The 20,450-nt window shown below is 41.2% G+C and overlaps 1 protein-coding gene across 2 annotated transcripts in view; it reads left to right on the plus strand.

Moving 5' to 3' along the window:
• The window catches only part of LOC115471783 (golgin subfamily A member 4-like), a 178,193-nt gene that overhangs the window by 62,753 nt on the left and 94,990 nt on the right, over positions 1 to 20,450 (plus strand). For both annotated transcript variants that reach the window (XM_030205611.1, XM_030205621.1), the window contains one exon: positions 10,809 to 10,996. In XM_030205611.1, coding sequence (XP_030061471.1) covers positions 10,809 to 10,996 — 188 coding nt within the window. The remainder of the gene's footprint in view (positions 1 to 10,808; positions 10,997 to 20,450) is intronic.

A 20,450-nucleotide genomic window follows, 5' to 3' on the forward strand; every position in this document is an offset into this window, starting at 1 on the left:
ATGATTAGGGTCGGCTGGGACAACACCCACGCATGAACGGTAGGAGCAGTACCTCAAAGTTTTAAAGTGACAGTGAACTATGTCAGTGTGCATACTGGGCTCCATGGATGACATCACCCTCATGTGAGAGTATATTCCTACTGTCCTTGGAGAACACCTGCTACAGGTAAGTAACTCTGCTTTTTTAGAGAGAGAAAAGTGCTGATGCAAATATAACATCAACTGAGAAAATTACAGTGGTATCACTTAAGAGCCTTTTTACTAAGTGCTTTAGATTTGGCACATGTGGCAACTATTTTGGGGGGGGGGGGGGGCATAACCAGCATTTCACTTGCAGATACTGCATTAAAGGTTTGTTAGTGCACAGTACTGAGGTAGCAGTTAACATAGTGCCTTCTATTTAAGAGAAGATAAGTAGTCCCATGCTAACTGAGCATTAGTGCATAGTAAGTGCAGTGTCTTAAGTGCCAAACACTCTTCATGCACATTTTCCACCTATGCCCTGCCCATTTCTGCTCCTTCCAAAACAATAGCCTTAATGCATAACTTACTATGTGCTAATTGTAAAAAATAGCACATGAGCTGTTAACCTGTTTGTACATTGTACACCGCCTTGGCGTAATTTCTTTAAAAGGGCGATAAATAATGTTGCCAAACAACACATTAACAGTCTAACACACTTAAGTAAGAGGGCCTCTTAATCCTGGGCGTGTTTCACTACTGTGATGCTTTTAAACTAGAAAGTGACTGTTTTTTTTGTCTATTTCATTTTTTCGCTCTCTCTAAGGGGTTTCTGTATTTCATGAATGATTGTTACTAGTGGATATGGAAACTCCTTTTCCCTCTTGAGTTTCTTTTTTGTTTACCCATGTCTGGGCATTGAAGGTTAGGTAAGGCATTGAGGGTTATGTAATCATGGCCCCTTCTGTGACCTTTTCTGGGAAAGATACTGCAGAGATTTGCCATTGTCTTCTGCAGCCCACATCATTAGATCTTTCTTCATCGAGGTACTAGCCAGATGTGACCCTACTTAGCTTCTGAGAACTAAGAAGCTGAAGTGTTCCCAGACTAGGGTCTCTCAAGTGAACAGTGGCAGAATTCTTGCAATGAAAGGAGACTAGGATGCGTTCTATTTAGTGTTTAAAGAAGATTTTAACTCAAAAAGATGTTAAAGTAATTACTGATGTAGTAGTTAGTATTTTGGTTTACCTGAAATGTTCAGTGGCTTTGTTTATGCCACCAATCAGTGTAGTTATGATGTTAGTTACATCTGTTGCCCAAAGATCTGTTGCACTCCAATTCTATTGCTTGAGGTTCTAAAGATGCAGAAAGAAATGCATGTAATGCCACCTTTGACTTAATTTAGCAGTTCCTGGGCTTTTATATATTAGCTGCTTCAATAAATGTCTTTGTATGGTGGCTGTCAACTCTGTGCTTTAAAAAGATGATTGTGAAAATATCAAGTATTATGATTTGGCCATCTCTTTAATGTCAAAATCCATTAAAGTGTTGCTGTGTGCAGTAAATACAACCTGAGACACCCATGTATGGCAAGGCTGCTATAATAGCAAGGGTCAATGATATTTATTTGCTTTATCCTCATTGGAATGTCATCTACGATGTTTGCACAAACAGCAAACCAAAGAATGAACAGATATCTTTCTTTGTACTCTATATTCCATTTTTATATATTTTTTTATTATTATTCCAGAACATTTTGTAACTCCAGTAACATGCTGCAGAGTGCGCAGTAAAGGGCTTCACTGCTGAAAGCCTTTAACCTTGATTGAGATGTCATCAGCCTTTCTGGTTACTGAAAGCCTTCGATCTTTAATTGAGCATGATGTGAACCTCCATTTTCTGCTTGACTGTTAATGGTTCTGCTCTCTTCCCCAATTCCTGTGGCTGATTAGCTATGATTGACAGCTTTCTGCTTTAGCCACTGGTATGATATTTGCAGGAGCAACATTGTTTGCCATCTCATCTCCCATGTGGTCCTTGAATGTACACGTGTCATGACACCATATTGTGATATATTTATTTGTGTAGATATCAGTTACAGAGGTAACAGATCTAGGGAATTGCTCTTTAAGAATATGTTTTTATTTGAAATGACACAGAAAATTTCACAATAATTTCATGTTCCATTTTCTTTCCTTCATAAAACAAAACAAAAATATGATTATAAACAGATTTTTTTTCATTTCATTTAAAAGAAACCTTCACCCTCTACTGTAAACTACCTCCTTTCCCAAGCTCTTTCCATTTAACTCCTTCCTCCTTAGCCTCTTTCCCCATCAGTAGCTGGCAAGACTCTCTGTCATTCTATTTTGTTGGGCAGTTATCCATAATGGTGTCAACCTCAGTTCAGTGAGTGCCATTTTCTGGTATTGTATTGGTAGAGCAGAAGCAACTGGGCATCTCTTCTGCCCCATGAAAAGTTGTCTTATAGCAGTTGAATCCAACTTTTTAACATTTTCTGAACAAAACAGAACCCCCCCCCCCAAATGAAACAACAAAACATGCCTGTGTTTTCAATTTAACCTCTTAGTAAATAGATTGAAGTTTATTCACTATGAGATTTGGAATTTCTTCTATTCCACACCAAGCTATGCATAAATATCTTTGATATCTTTTACTAGAGTAACACAAGTTGAGGCTTAAACCATACAGAAAAATCAACCTTGCTAAAGTGTTGCTTCCAAAATGTTAACCCCAAACTGGAAAATCTTGCATGGACTAGCTTTACCATATCCCTTAAAACAGTAATCATAGACCTATTCTCATAAATCTATGCATTCCTTTCTTGTTTTAAAAGAAGTGTTCTGAAGAGTCCCTGTGCAAAAATAGTGCTTGAAAATAGTTACAAATATTGTACTTCCTCAGATTTATGGTAAAGAAGTTGAACCAGCATTTCAAATGAAAGGAAAATCCAGGCAAGCAGAGTGATTTGACATGAGCTATGTTTTGAGTTTGCAACATCTCCTCCTACAAACAGTTTCAAGGCAGGATACACTGGGTGGCCATCTCTGCTCATTGTTTGTGGGGATGTGGGGTCAAGGGACCTTTTTGCATATTTGGTGGGATTGCCCTTTGGCTCACGGAGATTCTTGGGATTCCACTGTTACCCTCAGTTGGCTGTGGATTATTGAACATCAAACCTCCGGAGTTGCCTGGCAAGCTCTGTAAATTGGCCTTCCATATAATCAGAGCTGGTTGAATTGCTCTGGTGGCAACTTGGAAACAAGCCTGTATGCCTACGAGGCAGCAACTGCTGGTGAAAGTGGACTTTGAGGGGCATAATCGAACGAAAACGCCTATCTCCATGGGCGTTTATCTCCGAGAACGGGTCCGTGAAGGGGCGGAGCCAACCGTATTTTCGAAAAAAATAGACGCCCATATGTTATTCGCTACTTTGTGAGCTGGGCGTTTTTGTTATTCAGTGATAATGGAAAATGAAAGCGCCCAGCTCAAAAACGAATACATCCAAGGCATTTGTTCGTGGGAGGGGCCATGATTCGTAGTGCACTAGTCCCCCTCACATGCCAGAACACCAACCGGGCACCCTAGGGGGCACTTTTACAAAACAAAAAAAAAAGGTAAAAGAGCTCCCAGGTGCATAGCACCCTTCCCTTGTGTGTTGAGCCTCCCAAATCCCCCTCAAAACCCACTGCCCACAAGTCTACACCATTACTATAGCCCTAAGGGGTGAAGGGGGGGCATCTACATGTGGGTACAGTGGGTTTGGGGGGGTTGGACGACTAACGCATTAAGCAGCACAATTGTAACAGGTAGGGGGGGGATGGGCCTGGGTCCACCTGCTTGAAGTCCACTGCACCCCCTAATAAGTGCTCCAGTAACCTGCATACTGCTGCCAGGGAGGTGGGTATGACATTTGAGGGTGAAAATAAAAAGTTGTGAAACGTCATATTTTGTGCTGGGAGGGGGTTTGTGACCACTGGGGAAGTCAGGGGAGGTCATCCCCGATTCCCTCCAGTGGTCATCTGGTCATTTAGGGCACTTTTTGGGGCCTTATTCGTGAAAAAACAGGGTCCAGGAAAAGTGCCCTAAATTCTCGCTAAAATCGCATATTTTTCTTCCATTATCGGCGAAAGGGCGCCCATCTCTGTTCGCCCGATAACCACGCCCCAGTTCCGCCTTCGACACGCCTTCGACACGCCCCCGTCAACTTTGTCCGCATCCGCGACGGAGTGCAGTTGAAAGCGTCCCAAATTCGGCTTTTGATTATACCGCGTTATTCATTTTTGTGAGATAAACGCCCATCTCCCGATTTAGGTCGGAACTTGGGCGTTTTTCTCGTTCGATTATAAGCTGGTTTGTGTCACATGTCTAAGTTAACTGCCTTACGACGCAACAGAATGCAAAGATACCTTAAAGTTTGTGAGCCGTTTACTATCTGGTGGGATGGCACTAAGGTTCAATGATTTGCTTTAGTAGATGGTTTCCATTGACAGTTGTGTTACCTTATTGCGTTTACCTTGGTGGGGGGGGGGGGGGCGCAGGGATGGGTTGGTTAGGGCACTTGGGGTTTGAGTAACTTTTGTTGCGCCAGGGTATTCCTTTGTCTTATGCCTAAGAGTGTTAGTATAATTTTTGCAGAGTTGGGCACTTTTGTTTGTCACATGAACCTTGTGTTGTATTCTGTTCTTTCAATAAAAAGTGTTAATAAAAAAAGAAAAAGATACACTGGGAGGAGCTATCATTGTATCGATTATAAAAGACCTAGACAAAATAATTTCTTATACCCTGAAACAGTTTTAGAAATGAGTGTATTTAGGAGTGAACTTATTTATTTATTATTAAATTTTTATGTATTACCTGTAAGCTCAAAAGCTATCAAAGCAGGTACAAATAACATGGGCCAAAAACCAAACAGATACAAATAAAACTATATGGAGAAAAGCTATAAGAAAATATACAAACAACATAAAGAAGGCTAAAGCAGAACACTACAGCACATATTTCAAATACAAAATAATACAAGATCAAACCTAGCAAAATCACAAACATCCATCACTGACTTCTTACAAGACTGCGAAATAAACGACATCCACACCGTGGCATACAGATTATGATCCACATTTAAATCACCTGCTCTAAACACAGTAAAGAATCTATTGACAAAATATGAGATGCATACTGCTTGTTAGACAACTGCCCCAACTACATGATGAAAGACCCATCGGACTGGTTAATCGAGCGCTTCACCAAACACATCGCATTAATGTTTGCTAAAGGTCAATTCCCAACAGACAAAGGTGACATAGTATTAACACCAGTCCCCAAAAGCACAAAAAACAAAATCAGCGACATCACAAACTACAGACCAGTGGCCTCACATACCACTACTAACCAAAACGATGGAGGGCCTTGTAACACAACAGCTGATGGAATACCTGACACAATTCATAATCCTCCATAACTCCTAATCAGGCTTCAGACCACAACACAACACAGCACAGAGGCAGTCATAACTACCCTGATAACAAAGTTCAGAAGCTTAATATGCCAAGGACAAAACATATTGCTATTACAATTCGACATGTCAAGTGCCTTCAACCTAGTAGATCACACAATATTAATGACCCTGCTCGACAATATGGGAATCAGTGGAGCAGTTGCAGCATGGTTCAATGGTTTCTTAAGGACAAGATCCTACATCATGAAAATGACTAACCAGATATCAACCTCATGGATCTCTGAGTGTGGGGTACCACAGGGATCTCCAATTTCACCAATGATGTTCAATGTAATGATGGCACCACTCGGAAAAAAACTGGAAGCAATGGGCTTCCACCCATTCATTTACTCAGACATCACCATCTACATACCTTTTCACAACAAAATCACAGAAATAATGGAGAAAATTAAAGGCCTGGACCTCATGGAAAACTGGGCAACAACTTTCAAACTCAAACTGAACAGAGACAGAACCAAATTCCTGATTCTAGCCAGCGCACACAACCCCACATCTTACCAAAGCTTCACAATCAGTCATCAAACATACCAAATCGAAACACAACTAAAAATATTAGGAATCATTCCTGATAAACATCTGCCCTGGACAGTCAAATATCAGCAGTAAGAACAAAATATTTCGATACGCTATGGAAACTGAGAAAGATGAAAGATTATTTTCCCAGAAAAAACCTTCTGGATACTGGTACAATCGACAATTTTATTCTAACTAGACTACTGCAAGGAAACCACACTAAAATCACTGCAAACCATCTAAAACACTGCAGCAAGACTATTTATTTATTTAGATTTGCTCACGCCTTTTTCAGTAGTAGCTTAAGGTGAGTTACACTCAGGTACAGTGGATATTTCTCTGTCCCAGGAGGGCTCACAATCTAAGTTTGTACCTGAGGCAATGGAGGATTAAGTGACTTGCCCAAGATCACAAGGAGCAGCAGCAGGATTTGAACCGGCCACCTCTGGATTGCAAGACCGGTGCTCTAACCACTAGGCCACTCCTCCACTCTAATATTCAAGAACTTGAAATACAAAAGAGCAATTCCACTGCTCAAAGCACTGCACTGGCTACCAATCAAGACAAGACTACTCTTCACAACGAGCACCCTCATTTTCAAAATACTATTTGGAATGGTACCTGAATATATACTAGATATGATTGAGCTATCCCGAAGAAACGCAAGCCCAGAAAGCAGAGGCTACCTACTCCTTCACCTATCTAACTGTAGAAACATAACTTGCAAAACCATCTTTCTTCAGGTTTTAGCTACCTGGGTTCCAAATGGTGGAACTCAATACTAAAAGCCATAAGAAACATCACTAACTACCTTCAGTTCAGGAAAGAAATTAAAACATACCTCTTCAAAACATTCTATAGCTAAATATGTAAGCTATCAATGCACTACCTCTACAAATTGTCCCCACAAATCTTCCTCATCAAAACTTCCAGAAAACCGCACAAACTCGTCGTACCTCTAACAACATCCCACCTCTACAAACCTACCTCACGAAAACCCTTCAGATAATTACATAAACTATTCATCCTACCCCCTCCAAAACTGGCCCTCAGAAATACTATACAGATTATCGATGTCCTCTACATATCATAACGATCAAATACAAATGTAACTCCCAACTGTTGTAAGCCACTTTGAACTGAAATATGTTTTGGGAAACAGTGGGATACAAGAATGCATAAATAAAAATAAAATAAATAAATAAATTTACATATCCTTAAAGAGCATAAAATCTTTAGTTTGTACCTTAGGCAATGAAGGGTTAAGTGACGTACCCGAGATCAGAAGGAGTTGCAGTGGGATTTCAGCTGGACTGTCCTGGTTTTCAGCCCAATGTTTTAACCAGTAGGCCACTCCTCCACTTTATATATATTGGTATGCCTTAATAGTTGTATTCATATTCAAAAAATGTCATCCACCTCACATGAGACTCTCAGAGCACAGCTATTTATTTATTTAGATTTTGCTCATACCTTTTCATTGGTAGTTCAAGACAAGTTGCATTCAGGTACAGTAGATATTTCCCTGTCCCCAGTGAGCTTTTAGTCTAGGTTTGTATCAAGAGGCAACGAAGGATGAATGGATTTGCCTAAGGTCACAATGAGTGCCAGTAAGATTTAAACTCTGGCTTTTTTGGTTCTCATTCCATTGCTCCAGCCGCTCCAAGTTGGGTTGGTCTGTTCCTTTAATTCATCATTTTATGACAAAAGAGCTCAAAGATGATGATAAATTATAGGTGTTGGACTGTCCCGATTAAAACGAAAATGTTTTACGGCGTCAGCAACAGTGATTTCTGGACTCAATGATTGTGTAAGCCTTAAATATGGCTTATGATATTTGTCATAGTAGATGTGATTTTGCTTGTATGAAATGTTTTTTTTAAAGACTCACAATATATATTTTATAATGAACAAGGAGTCAGTTGATATGTATCCCTTGAAGCAGCAGTATGCAAAATAAGGAGCCGTGGAATTTTGTAAAAAATATTTTTATTAGGAACCAAACAGCACATTACAAAGTAGAGGCACAGACATGCATTGTTTTGGGAATTATTTTGTTGAATTATTATGGCAGTTGTCCGTGTTTTGCTGCATCTGAGTAAATGGAATTCATGCTTCAGCTATCATTCAGTGGCTTTCTTCAGCACAAAGGCTGAGAAATATCGGTTACACTTAAGATGCAGCAAGACCCAGACAACTGCAACAATCATAATACCAAGCATGGAAGTCTCAGAGAACAAATAATTTGTTGAATGACTGGATACAATCAAGAAATGTTTGCTCTGAAGAGTTGGATGCTAGAGTCTGCTGATATTTGAAGATGTGAAGTAAGCCTAAGTGCTGAGTGCAGATAAGTATTTGAAGAAGATGCTGAAATGGTAACATTTTCTGCAAGTTAATTAAAAGTTTTTACCAGTTATCATTATTCCATTTGAAATGACTCCTATACATATGTTTTGATTTTTTTTTTTATATGGTTGGTTGAAAAAACGTTAGCCTACATATGTGGAGGTTTGTTTTTTTTGGCTTTTGCAGGTTAAGGTATAACAATTTTTTATCCATTTCTATTTATGTATATTTCAATTTTTAAAAAATATATACGTTTACTTTAAAATGATTATAAGATGGGTGCTATTAAATGTTTGTTAAGAGGTATGAATAAAACAGAGTTCTTTAGTCTCAAGTTATTGTTCTTTGAAGTTGGTTATTTGAAGAGTTAAAGTAATTAGCTGCTGGTTGCTGTTTTTTTGCTATGTCTGTAGCCCTCTCATTTGTATGATTTCAATTACCCCAATATTGACTGGATAAATGTCATGTCAAGAATGTTAGGGAGGTAAAGTCCCTAGATATAAATGACTGCCTCATGGAGCAGCTAGAACAGACAAAAGGGAGAGCTATTTTATAGATCTAGTCCTTAGTGGAATGCAGGACTTCATATGAATGATAATGATGTTGGGTTCGCTTGGCAATAGTGATCGTAACATGATCAAATCTGAGTTAATAACTGGATTGAAAACACTGAGAAAATCTAACACATTAGCATTAACTTTTGATAGGGCATGATAAAATGAGCTAAATGGTTAAAAAAAGCTTGTGGTAAAACAGAGCTACACAACAGGTTAAGCCAGTGGTTCCCAAACCTGGTTCTGGAGGCACTCCAGCCAGTCGGGTTTTCAGGCAGCACGCTTAGTGGGACTCTGGCTGCCCTCAGGCCAGTTCAAGTACCCAGTTCTGCAGGGTCCCAAATTACCTGACTGTAGCTGTTGCAGTTCACACATACATGGTGGAGGCATATGTGGTTGGGTGTCACTACTTCCCTCTGGGCTTAACTAACCTAGCTGTGCTCCGGCCTTTTACACTTCATGGACCCTGCCCTTCTGGCTCTGTCTGTATCAAATTTCTTCCCCCTGGGCAAAGTGGCACAGTATTCTTAATTTTTCTGTGCAGAATTAAAAAAACATTTTGTGTGCAGAATTCCCTCAGGACACTTGTTATGTGGGAAGATTACCTTTCTGTTTTTTTAGTTCATGGGAAAAGATGTTTTTCTTTTTTGATGTAAAAACTATTGACATAATATGTTGAGTTAAAGGTTTGATTTTTTCCCCCCATCAATTTCTTGTGTGTTGTACAAGCGTAGGCCAAGTGGTTCCATTGTCTTTGTAAAGGCATATTGTTTCATTCTTTAAAAAAAAAAAAAAAAGCAAATTCATTAAACTGTCGTGTTTGTGCAGGCACTTTATTATAAATAGGGCTTATCATATTAGATGATAACCAGAAATGTAGAAATGTCCTAGTTTAGAGTTATTTGATGACTTCATCTGGCTACCGCTTTTGCAGCCAGTTGATGTTATTAGAGTGGAATCAACCTCTCTCCTCCTCCTGATCCAAAAAGGAGTAGCACTGAGCTGCCAGAGCATTGCTCTCCCTTCTCACTGGCTTCTTACTCCATTTAAAGCCAGCAGCTGTGGTGCCTTGGGCTACTTCCTCTTTCTTTGTGACTTGGTGCACACTCTGACTGTAGGCAAAGAGAAAGCAGTTTGAGGTTCTGTGTCTGTCAGCTTTACCTTACAAAACTGAGATGTCTAACTAGTGGGGAGAGGGAAAGATATTCAGCTACAGCAGCTTCTGGTTGTACTACATTTCCGCTTACCCAAATTCCTGCAGGAGCAGCTGGGTGGGATGGAAGCAGGACCAGTGGGGCCAGAACAGGTGAGAAGAGAGAGGGAATAGTGGGCTGAGGAGGATACAGTGTGGTGAGAGGATAGTGAAAGACTGTAGTTCTAGGACAGGAACAGAGAGTAGTGGGGCCAAGGAGTGGAGGAGAGAGACAGTAGTGGGTGGAGGAAGTGTTGAGATGAGGAAGGAGGAGAGAGACTGGTTATAGGGGAGAAAAGGGATGATAATGGATACGGACTAGTGAAGGGAGAGAGAAGGAGTTGGTGATGATGGGCTTCTACAAGAATATGGTTTGAATGAACTAAGGACCTCAAAACCTTTTGAAAGCCTATAAGGGGTCTGCACAACCAAAAAGGTTGAAAACATATTTATTGGAGCTAACACTCTCACTATTCCTTTCTTTAAAAAAGGATGTACACATTTCAAAACAGATCCCACTATGAACCTACAGCATAGCTATAGACACTTTAATGTATCGTCTGCTAAGTGTTTCACTAGCATCATTTGTCTAACAGTACAGTTACCTCACTTCAAGTTTTTCTTTTTATAAGATGATATTCTTGCCACACCACTTTCCATCACAGTGCACTGATGGAAATGCCACTGTGTGTTTTTGTAGATGGAGTCAATGATGCCTCAAAAACACTGGAAGCTCTGCAGGTAAGGGTGAGACGCCAGGAGAACTTGCTTCAGCGCTGTAAAGAGATGATCCGCTCCCACAAGGAGCGCTCCAGCCAGCTGAGCAATGAGAAGGAAGCACTGCAAGAGCAGCTGGAAGAGAGGTTTCAAGAACTGGAAAAGATAAAGGTAGGAGGGAGGAGATGCCATTTGTGGAGGCTTGAAATGTATTTCTTGTAAGCATAATAGATGAGGGTGGATATGTTCTGTCTTTGAACGTTATTCCTACTGATTTACTTAATGTAGCTGAGGTTCAGTCATTTATAGCACAGCTACTTATGAGCTGCTTATTGATTGAATTCAGGAGAAATATCATTAACCATCATTTTTATAGCTTTGCTCATTCCCATATTACTGATGATTGTTACTAATTTGTTTTAAGAAAGCAAATGGGCAAATGATCTGCAAGATCCAATATAAGCAGCAAACCAACATATTGTTAGTAAAAATAATATCATATAAAAAGCAGACAACACATAAATGAAAGTAAAAAGAGGTGGAATAAAAACACTCAAGTACCCAAGAGGTGTGATCCAATTGTATCACCTGTTGGTTAAAAACTAAAAAGCAAATAAAAAAATATCTGAACTTATTTTAAAGACTATTTTATTTCCTGTCTGCGGTTATAATTTGCATTTAATTATTTATTTGTTACTGATTTATTATTTTTATGTGTGTATTACAGTTTTTATTCAGCCTCTGATGCAACCCTTGAGGTGGCGAAAAATGGCTGTGTCGGGCATTTGAGTTTTTAAATGTTCTAGCTTTTTATGTGGTGAATAAAATTTGATCCAAATGGCGCCAAAATTCTGGGACTTAATGCTATTCTATAAAGGGCACTTCGGAATGACCACTCTTTATAGAATAGCATTGAGTGCTAAATTCAGCACTCAACTTTGGGCACAAGGACTTAGGCCAGTTGAAACCTGGTATAAATCCTGGCACTCAAATTGGACATGGATCCAAACTATTCTGATAAATTAATATTTTCTGAAACCTTGAGTCGTTGGGCACCATGGAAACTTTAGATTTTACAGATTATTTCAGTTTGTGAGGGGTATTACTAATAGGAATTGTAGCAGTTCCAAAATAATAAGACGTAAAAATAAAACCAAATAATTGTTGGCGACCAGAAAGTCACACTGTTACATTAATATTTTTATTACATTAGCTATGGTTTACAAAAGCAATCATATAATTTTATAATACTTTTTCTGCATGTAAAGGATGTTGTATATTAGCAAAAGGGCTCATATAAAATTCTGTGAGGTATATATTTTATTTATTTATTTATTTATTTATTTGTAGCATTTGCATCCCACATTTTCCCAACAATTTTCAGGCTCAATGTAGCTTACATTTGCCGTATTGGCGGTTGCCATTTCTGGGTAACAGAATTATAAATGGTAATGTGCTAAGTTGCATACATACATGGTAACATACATGTAACATAACATACGTGAACAGATCATGGTATAGATATATATGAAGTGCATATATATGTTAAGGAAGAATAAATTATGGTAATACATGGAAGTTCCTGAGTAAGAAATTGGAAGAATAAATTATAGTAATACATGAACGTTCCTGAGTACGAAATTGGGTCGTATCATTCTTTAGGTCATTGACTATGGAGAGACCATATTTGACATAGAGATTTGAAGTGGTTATGCTTATTCATTAGTGGTAAGGAGGTTGATCAGTCAAGTGATAAGATTTCAATTATGTCTATGTCGTGTAAAGTCTTATTTTTTGGTGTTTAAGATGGATGTTGGGGGGTCACGTGATGCACGAGAGCTGAACGGACGTCTGCTGGCTCGGCTCCCTTCCCCTCAGCTTCATACCCCAAATTAAAAGCGCAGATTGAACACCTACCCCCTATCAAACAGCACGGCAAACCAGTTGAAAGCGTGGAGAAGTAAATCGCGAAGCTCTAACAGGTAAAGGAGCCAGGGATGCCAGAAAAAGCGCTGCGATCTGGAAAAGAAAAGAGCAGCGTGGCAAAAAGCAAAATGGCGTCGCAGGCATTGAATGCATCGCCATCTGCACAGCTCCGCAACTCAAACGTCTCGCCGGTATCAGAGGATTTGGTGCAAGTATCCATAAAAAACATGTCCCAGTTGTTAGACGATAAACTTGCTAAGCTGAATGCGGGCATGGACGACATAAAAGAATGTATAGCGAGCCACGCGGTCCGCCTACAACAGGCTGAGGAAAGAATATCTTCGCAAGAAGACCAGATGGCAGAAGCGGCTGGACGCATCGGGGACTTGGAGGCACAAGTTCGCACTTTAACTGAGAGGGTGGAGGATCAGGAAAATAGAGGACGACGAAATAACATCCGGTTCGTGGGCTTCCCTGAATCACTCAATGAAGCAGAGCTGAAAGATCTAGCAGAGCGGGAGATTCCCCGGCAACTGGGGCTGGCACCAGACCTAGGCCAGGGACAAGTGGAAAGAATTCATCGTATTGGGCAGCGCAGAGAGCAGGCTGTAAAGCCAAGAGTGGTTATTGCACGCTATATGAACTATGCTGTTAAAGCAAAAATACTAGATCAATACAAGAAGCAGAGAAACGTGGAATACAATGGAAAGCGAATACTGATGTTTCAAGACTTCTCCTTCCGAGTTATGGAGCAACGGAGATTGTTAACGCCGTTTTGCACCCAGCTGTTTGAGAAAAAAATTAAATTTGCACTACAGTACCCAGCCAAAGTACGAATCACTCATCAAAATCAATCATTCACCCTCACAAAGGTGGAAGAACTGCAGGCTTTTCTGGGTAAGCTATAGAGAGAGCTGGATTCGAGCGGCGGAGTGGGGGCAGGACGGAAGGCGAACTGGACAAGAATGCTAAATCAACAAAAATGAATGTGATGGTTAAATAATAAAAAACAGCAAAAAGGTTATATGGGAGCAGACTTGAAAAGGACAAAAAAGAATATACTGTCGACTAACGAGATAAGAACAGTGAGTACATAGCCTTGAGAAACACCACCCCTGTGTAGCATCCAGACTTTTGTGGCAGGCAATCCACCAAAGCCATTTACAAGATTGAAAACTGTGTAACTCTCTTTCTTAAAGAGTGGAGAGGACGTTACATATATAACAGGCAGAGCCAAGCAAGGCAGCAACAGGGGCGAGCCTCCAGGCTTAAATGAGATGACGGATCGCACAGAAGGAACTGCTATAAAGCATTTCACGCAGCATGTGCAGCTCTGACAGAATCTGGATGCCCCAGTATGAGAGAGACTTTGCAAGAGCGCCAGGGAAGATGAGTGGTAATAAAGTACAGTTCACAGCATCTAATGTTTTTCTTTCAGTTTAAAGGTTGGGAAACATTTGGGAGTAACATTGTTAAGGGTTGAAGGGGGAGGTATCTGACTTTGTGATTGAGTTAATCTGTGTTTAAGCGAAAGTAATATTTCCTTTCAGTTTCACGTTGTATCTGGGGGGAGCTGGGAGGAGGGGAGGGAGCAATTCAGTAACATGGGGATGGTTGAGGGGGGAGATACCTCAATCAAGGAGGACAGGGTGGAAGAAGGGAGGGGAGGAGCTTGGCAGTCACGGAGATGTGCATGGGGGAGTGCTGGGAAGATAGAAAGAATGGATGGCAATGCGCATGGGGTACAGGAGGGAAGGAGGAGAGGGCAGGAGGGGAGGGGGGAGGGGTGGGTGAGTCAGAGGGGGGGAGGGAAAGCTCAGATGAGAAACAAGAAGCATATAAAGCTTAAGGAGTTCATGTGGCTGCAGAATGAGAAACTGCACCTTAAATGAGGATACAGACAAAGGCAAGGGAGGAAGCAAGGGTCATTAAGGTTCTGGGGTGGCACTGCTGGGATGCTACCCTGGGAAAAAAATAAAGCAATGTATTGTCATACAAGCATGGCTCAGGCGTGGGAAAATGGGTAGTTTGCGGGTAGCAACCCTTAATGTAGACGGTATACACTCTCCCATAAAACGGAAAAAGATCTTGCACTATAGTAAACAAATGAAGGTGGATGTGTTGCTACTGCAGGAGACACATTTGTCGTCATCAGAGCATATCAAACTGAAGCAGGGCTGGGTAGGCGAACTCGTCTTTGCCTCTTTTAACAGCAGGCGGAGAGGTGTGGCGATACTTATGCGAAAAGGGATCGACAGCACCTGTCATAGGGTGATCCAAGATCCAGAGGGTAGATTTGTAATCTGGGTAGGGACCTTACAGGGGGAGAAGACGCTGTTATGCTCGGTTTATGCGCCCAACATTTACTCGCACAAGTTTTATCTGCAACTGCTAGCGGCCCTGGCCCCACTGAAGGAATACAAAATGTTCGTAGGGGGAGACTTTAACATAACAGCAGACCCGTTAATTGATTGTAATCCACCCAAGCCACGACCCAAGGGGCAGGGGGTTAGGGGTATAAATTTACTCCAACAGGATCTAGGGTTAGTAGACATTTGGAGAGTCTTGCACCCCGATGAGAAAGATTATACTTTTTACTCACACGTGCACAAATGTAGGGCGAGACTGGACTATATACTGGTAGCGCAGCCACTCTTTGCCCGGAGTCGGGCAGCAGAAATTGAGGCGGAGGTAGTATCGAATCACAGTATGGTTTGGGTAGACTGTAATATCAATGGGGGAGGGAAAAAAGTCAGTTGGAGAATGAACCCCACTTTATATCAAGAAAGGGAATTTCGTGAATTCCTTCAACAAGAATGGAAGCAATATATAATAGACAACGTATCCTCAGTTGCTAGCCCAATAACACTGTGGGAAGCAGGAAAAGCCGTGATGAGGGGTAAGATCATAGAATACACGGCGAGAACCAGGAAAAAGAGCGATGAGGAACTACTAGAGAAATTGAGGATGCTGCAGGCCGTTCGGATTAAAGTGATGAGGGGCGATGCAAAGCAGCAGGTAGTCTTTAGAGAGCTAAAATGTCAAATTAATAGCATCTTGAATCAAAGAGCGGCAAGGGACATCCTAGTATATAAATACAAACTCCATAGGTGGGGCAACAAGACAGGTAGCCTACTGGCTAACCTAGTTCGAAACAGAGCGGCAAAACAATTGGTAAGCCGCATTAAAACTACAAAGGGGCAAGTAGTAAGGTGGAGGAGATAAAAGAAGCGTTTGTAGATTTTTACAAATCTCTTTATGATAGGGGAAGCAGTGATAGGAAACAGCGGGAGGAATTTTTTCGGAATCTTGATTTACCTTCCCTGACGCAGGAGCAGAGAGTAACTTTGAACATGGGCATCACAGGACCTGAAATTCAAGAAGCAGTAAAAAAGCTTAAATTAGCAAAGGCCCCGGGGCCAGACGGGCTAGGACCCGAATTTTATAAGATCCTGGGAGGACAGTTGGCAGGGCCTTTTAGTGAATTGTGTGATACGCTGTGTCAGGAAGGACAATTTGTGGGAGATTTAACGCATGCCTCTATAATAGTACTTCCTAAGCCGGGACGCGATAAAGAATTATTGGGCTCATACAGGCCTATATCCCTGTTGAATCAAGATATAAAACTATTTGCTAGTATTATGGCTGCAAGATTAGGTAAGGTTTTGCCATCTCTGGTGCATCCAGACCAGTCTGGCTTCGTACCGGGAAGATACGCCTCTACTAATATATTAAGAGCTTTAAGTGTCATTCAGGCAGAGGGGAATCAATCGGGAGATAAAGTCATCGCCAGTCTAGACGCAGAAAAAGCGTTTGACAAGATTTTATGGGACTACCTTTTTTGGGTGCTGCCGCAATTTGGAATACATGGGGAGTTCTTGCAGGGAGTAAGGGCTTTATACAGGAACCCCACGGCACAAATAATGGTAAATAACGAACTATCCTCCTCATTTGTGTTGCAGAGAGGTACACGACAAGGCTGCCCACTGTCGCCTATGCTATTTGTCTTGGCATTGGAGCCCTTAGCGAGTAAAATCAGGCAGACACGGGAGCTCCAGGGAATTCAAAGAGGGCAGGCAGAATACAAAATTAACCTCTTTGCTGATGATATGTTGATCTTTTTGGGGGAGGCCAATAAGGGGATCCCTATTCTAATTAATCTTATCCAGCAATTTGGCACTTTTTCAGGGTTAAGAATTAACTTTGAGAAATCAGAAGCAATGGCGTTGTCTAGTAACAGTATAAGTAAGAACTGTCCAGATTTCCCCCTAACTTGGACGCGGGGTCCTATGAAGTATTTGGGCGTGTATTTACACTTAGATTTTAAGATCATATACCAGAAAAATGTTAGAGATAAGTTAGAAGCAATTAAGCGCTTATGTGGGCAGTGGAAAGATCTACCAGTGTCACTCATGGGCAGGATCGCACTGGTAAAAATGGTGCTATTCCCAAAGATTTTATATGCCCTGCAAATGGTGCCTTTGTGGGTACATAGTAAGGATGAGGGGGTATACAGGGGAGCAATTTTATCTTTCATTTGGGGAGGCAAAAGAGCTAGGATAAGATATAATAAATTAACGAGGGCAAGAAATGAAGGGGGAGCTAATTTGCCAGATCTCCGGCTTTATAATGTAGCGGCGCTCCTGAGGTGGATACACGAGCTGCACTCGGGACATTATGTCTTTGCACCGCCAGAAGTGTGGCAGAACGCCAACCAGCATTGCTCAGTGCTTAATGGCTTGCAGGTTAGGAGCACACAGGTTAAGCTTACACCTCTTACGAGACCGCTAAAGATGGCATGGGAGTGGTGGCGCCATAGGATAGGAGCTACAGAGGGGCCATCGCCATTCTTAGAACTACAGGACAATCCGGGATTCCCAGCAGGCATAGGACCTACACATATTAAGGAATGGGTAAAGAGAGGATGTAGGTATGTAGGGCAAGTAGTGGGGGAGGGGGGAGCCCAGATTCTCTCCTTTGCAGAATGTCAGGAACGTTGGCACATCCCACAGAAGTTGTTTTTCTCATATTTACAAATTAGACATTATGTATTCACGCTGCGAGGCAAAGCAGATAAGCTTCCAACATTTACGGCACTAGATGTGGTGTTTAAACAAGTACCGCCGGGGTGCAACAAACTCTCACATTGGTATTACTTGGGGAAAACTTGGAGGCCAGCAGTAATGGTTGATACATTGGCAGGACAGTGGAGTAAAACGGTAGACTTGGAAGTCTCGAACAAAGAGTTACAGAACTGCTTCGAGCTAGCCTACAAAATAACGCCCAATGTGAGCTGTCATGAAACCCAATTTAAAATACTACATCAGGCATATATTACGAGGAGCAGGGGCAAAACAATGAGATTGTGGGACTCTGAAGACTGCGAAAAGTGTGTGAACCAAAAGGGTACCTTAGCACACCACTTTGTGGAATGTGGGCAATTACAGGGTTTTTGGAAAGGAGTGCTGAAGCACTTGGAAGAAGTGATAGAGCAGCCCATAGAATGGAGCTACAGGATCTTACTAATGGGCTCAGAGACGGACTTGCGCACACAAGGGTTAAACTTGTTCCATTCTAGGTTTGTTCTCCTAGCACTGGTGCTGGCTAAAAAGGTTATATTACAACACTGGAGAGACAAGAATCCTCCCCCTCTGAATAAGTGGTACACAAGTATGAAACAGATGGCGGGATGGGAGGGGGGAGGTCAGTTTGACTATGAATGGAGCAGACCGCCACCAAGCCGACACCTATGGCAAAGGAGTTATCAGTGCTTAACACAGCTTCCCAACAGGGAGACATAAGTGACGAGGGGGGCACAGGGAGAGCGCCACAAAGGGCCTGCAGTCACACGAATAGGAAGGGGATAGGGGAGGAGGGACAGGGGGGAAGGGAGGGGGGATAATAATGAGAAAATTAAGAGAACGGACATGAACGAATGGATGTGTATGGATAGAAGCACATGAAGAGGGTAACGTATCGCACCAGTCATGGGGACATAGCCCAGATAGGTCTGGGGTATTAAGGATTGTTAGATGGCTGATAGGTGCTTAGGAGTTCACGTTCAATGTTAAATACTCTGTACTACATATGTTATGTATAGTTTTGGTAAGGTACTTGGAAATCTAGTTGATGTACGCTCTACGCTGGCAGTGTGCCTTTGAGCGGAAAAATGGTTGTAAGATGGAAGTCTGTTACTCTTATTAATAAAAACATTAAAAAAAAAAAAAAAAAAAGATGGATGTTTATGGTATGCCTTCTTGAACAGATCTGTTTTCAGTAGCCTTCGGAAGATAGTTAGGTCTTGCGTTATTTTTATGGCCTTCGGTAGTGCGTTCCATAGCTACGTGCAGATGTATGAGAAACTGGTTGCGTATGTGGATTTATAGTAACATAGTAACATAGTAGATGACGGCAGATAAAGACCTGTACGGTCCATCTAGTCTGCCCAAGATAATAAACACATTATATATGGTATGATGTGATACATCATAAGCATTCCTGATCTTGATTTATTCTTGCCATTTTTAGGGCATAGACCGTAGAAGTCTGCCTGTCTCTGGCCTTGTTCTAAAATTTCTGAAGTTGTTCTCAAAGCCTCTGAAAAACTCCACCCAGCCCATCCATATCTATTCATCCTCGATCAGGGCACAGACCGTAGAAGTCTGCCCTGTACTGGCTTTCCTAGCTAATCTCCGCTAACCTTCTCTGGATCCTTTCCTTCATATGACTACCCCTTCATACTTTACTTCTGAGGCAATTAGAAAAATAACTGGACAATAATAATAATACCAAGAAAAATTACCCATCTTAAATTAAGAATGACCTAATAGTTCTGAACTTCAGTATGGAGGTCCAATAGCCATATTAGGTTCTCTGCATTTTCTGAGATCTTCTATAGAACCTAAAAGACTCATCCAAAGACAATCTACATTTCTTTAAAAGATAACATAGACTCCCTTTTTAGAGAAAAACTGACACACTATACCTTTTTCTTCCCAAGATCAATGACACTACTGTCAGGGGTACAACCAAATCAGTTTACATATATATGATATGCAAGTACTTTCTCTGACTCTAATCTTTTGTACCTGGGGCAATGGAGATTTAAGTGACTTGCCCAGGGTCACAAGGAGGTACATCACACTGAACTAACCACTAAGCTACTCCTCCACTCCACTCCTGGATTCCTGTGATTTGTAAACATTCATCAAATATACCCAACAGCTGAAAATGGATTTTCTTGGGATATTATGCCCTCACTAGTGAACAATTTCCTTTCATGTTAGGGATCATTTCAAAAACTGTATTATGAATGAATCCCTATGTATCTGAATTTGGAACAACTAATATTTTGGGTTGATGCTTAGATTTTGATGTTAAAATCATTCATCCTCTTTTCTCACACGTAATCATCTAAGAGAAGACTACCATTGCCTTTAACTTTGGATACAGTCTGTGGCTATTAATTTGCTATTTTTAAAAATTTTAGTCCTTTGCAGTTAGGGTAATGGAGATTGAGGAATATGTGTGCTGATCTCTTTGCATTCCTGGTAGGCAAGTCTATAAGGTCTGACATATAGGTCGGGGCTTCCCCATGAACGATTTTGTGGACCAGGCTGCAAACTTTGAATGCAATTCGTTCTTTTAGTGGGGGCCAGTGTAGTTTCTCTCTTAGGGGTTTGGCGCTTTCGTATTTCGC

Source organism: Microcaecilia unicolor, chromosome 1, assembly GCF_901765095.1.
Source record: "Microcaecilia unicolor chromosome 1, aMicUni1.1, whole genome shotgun sequence".
Classification (NCBI taxonomy): domain Eukaryota; kingdom Metazoa; phylum Chordata; class Amphibia; order Gymnophiona; family Siphonopidae; genus Microcaecilia; species Microcaecilia unicolor.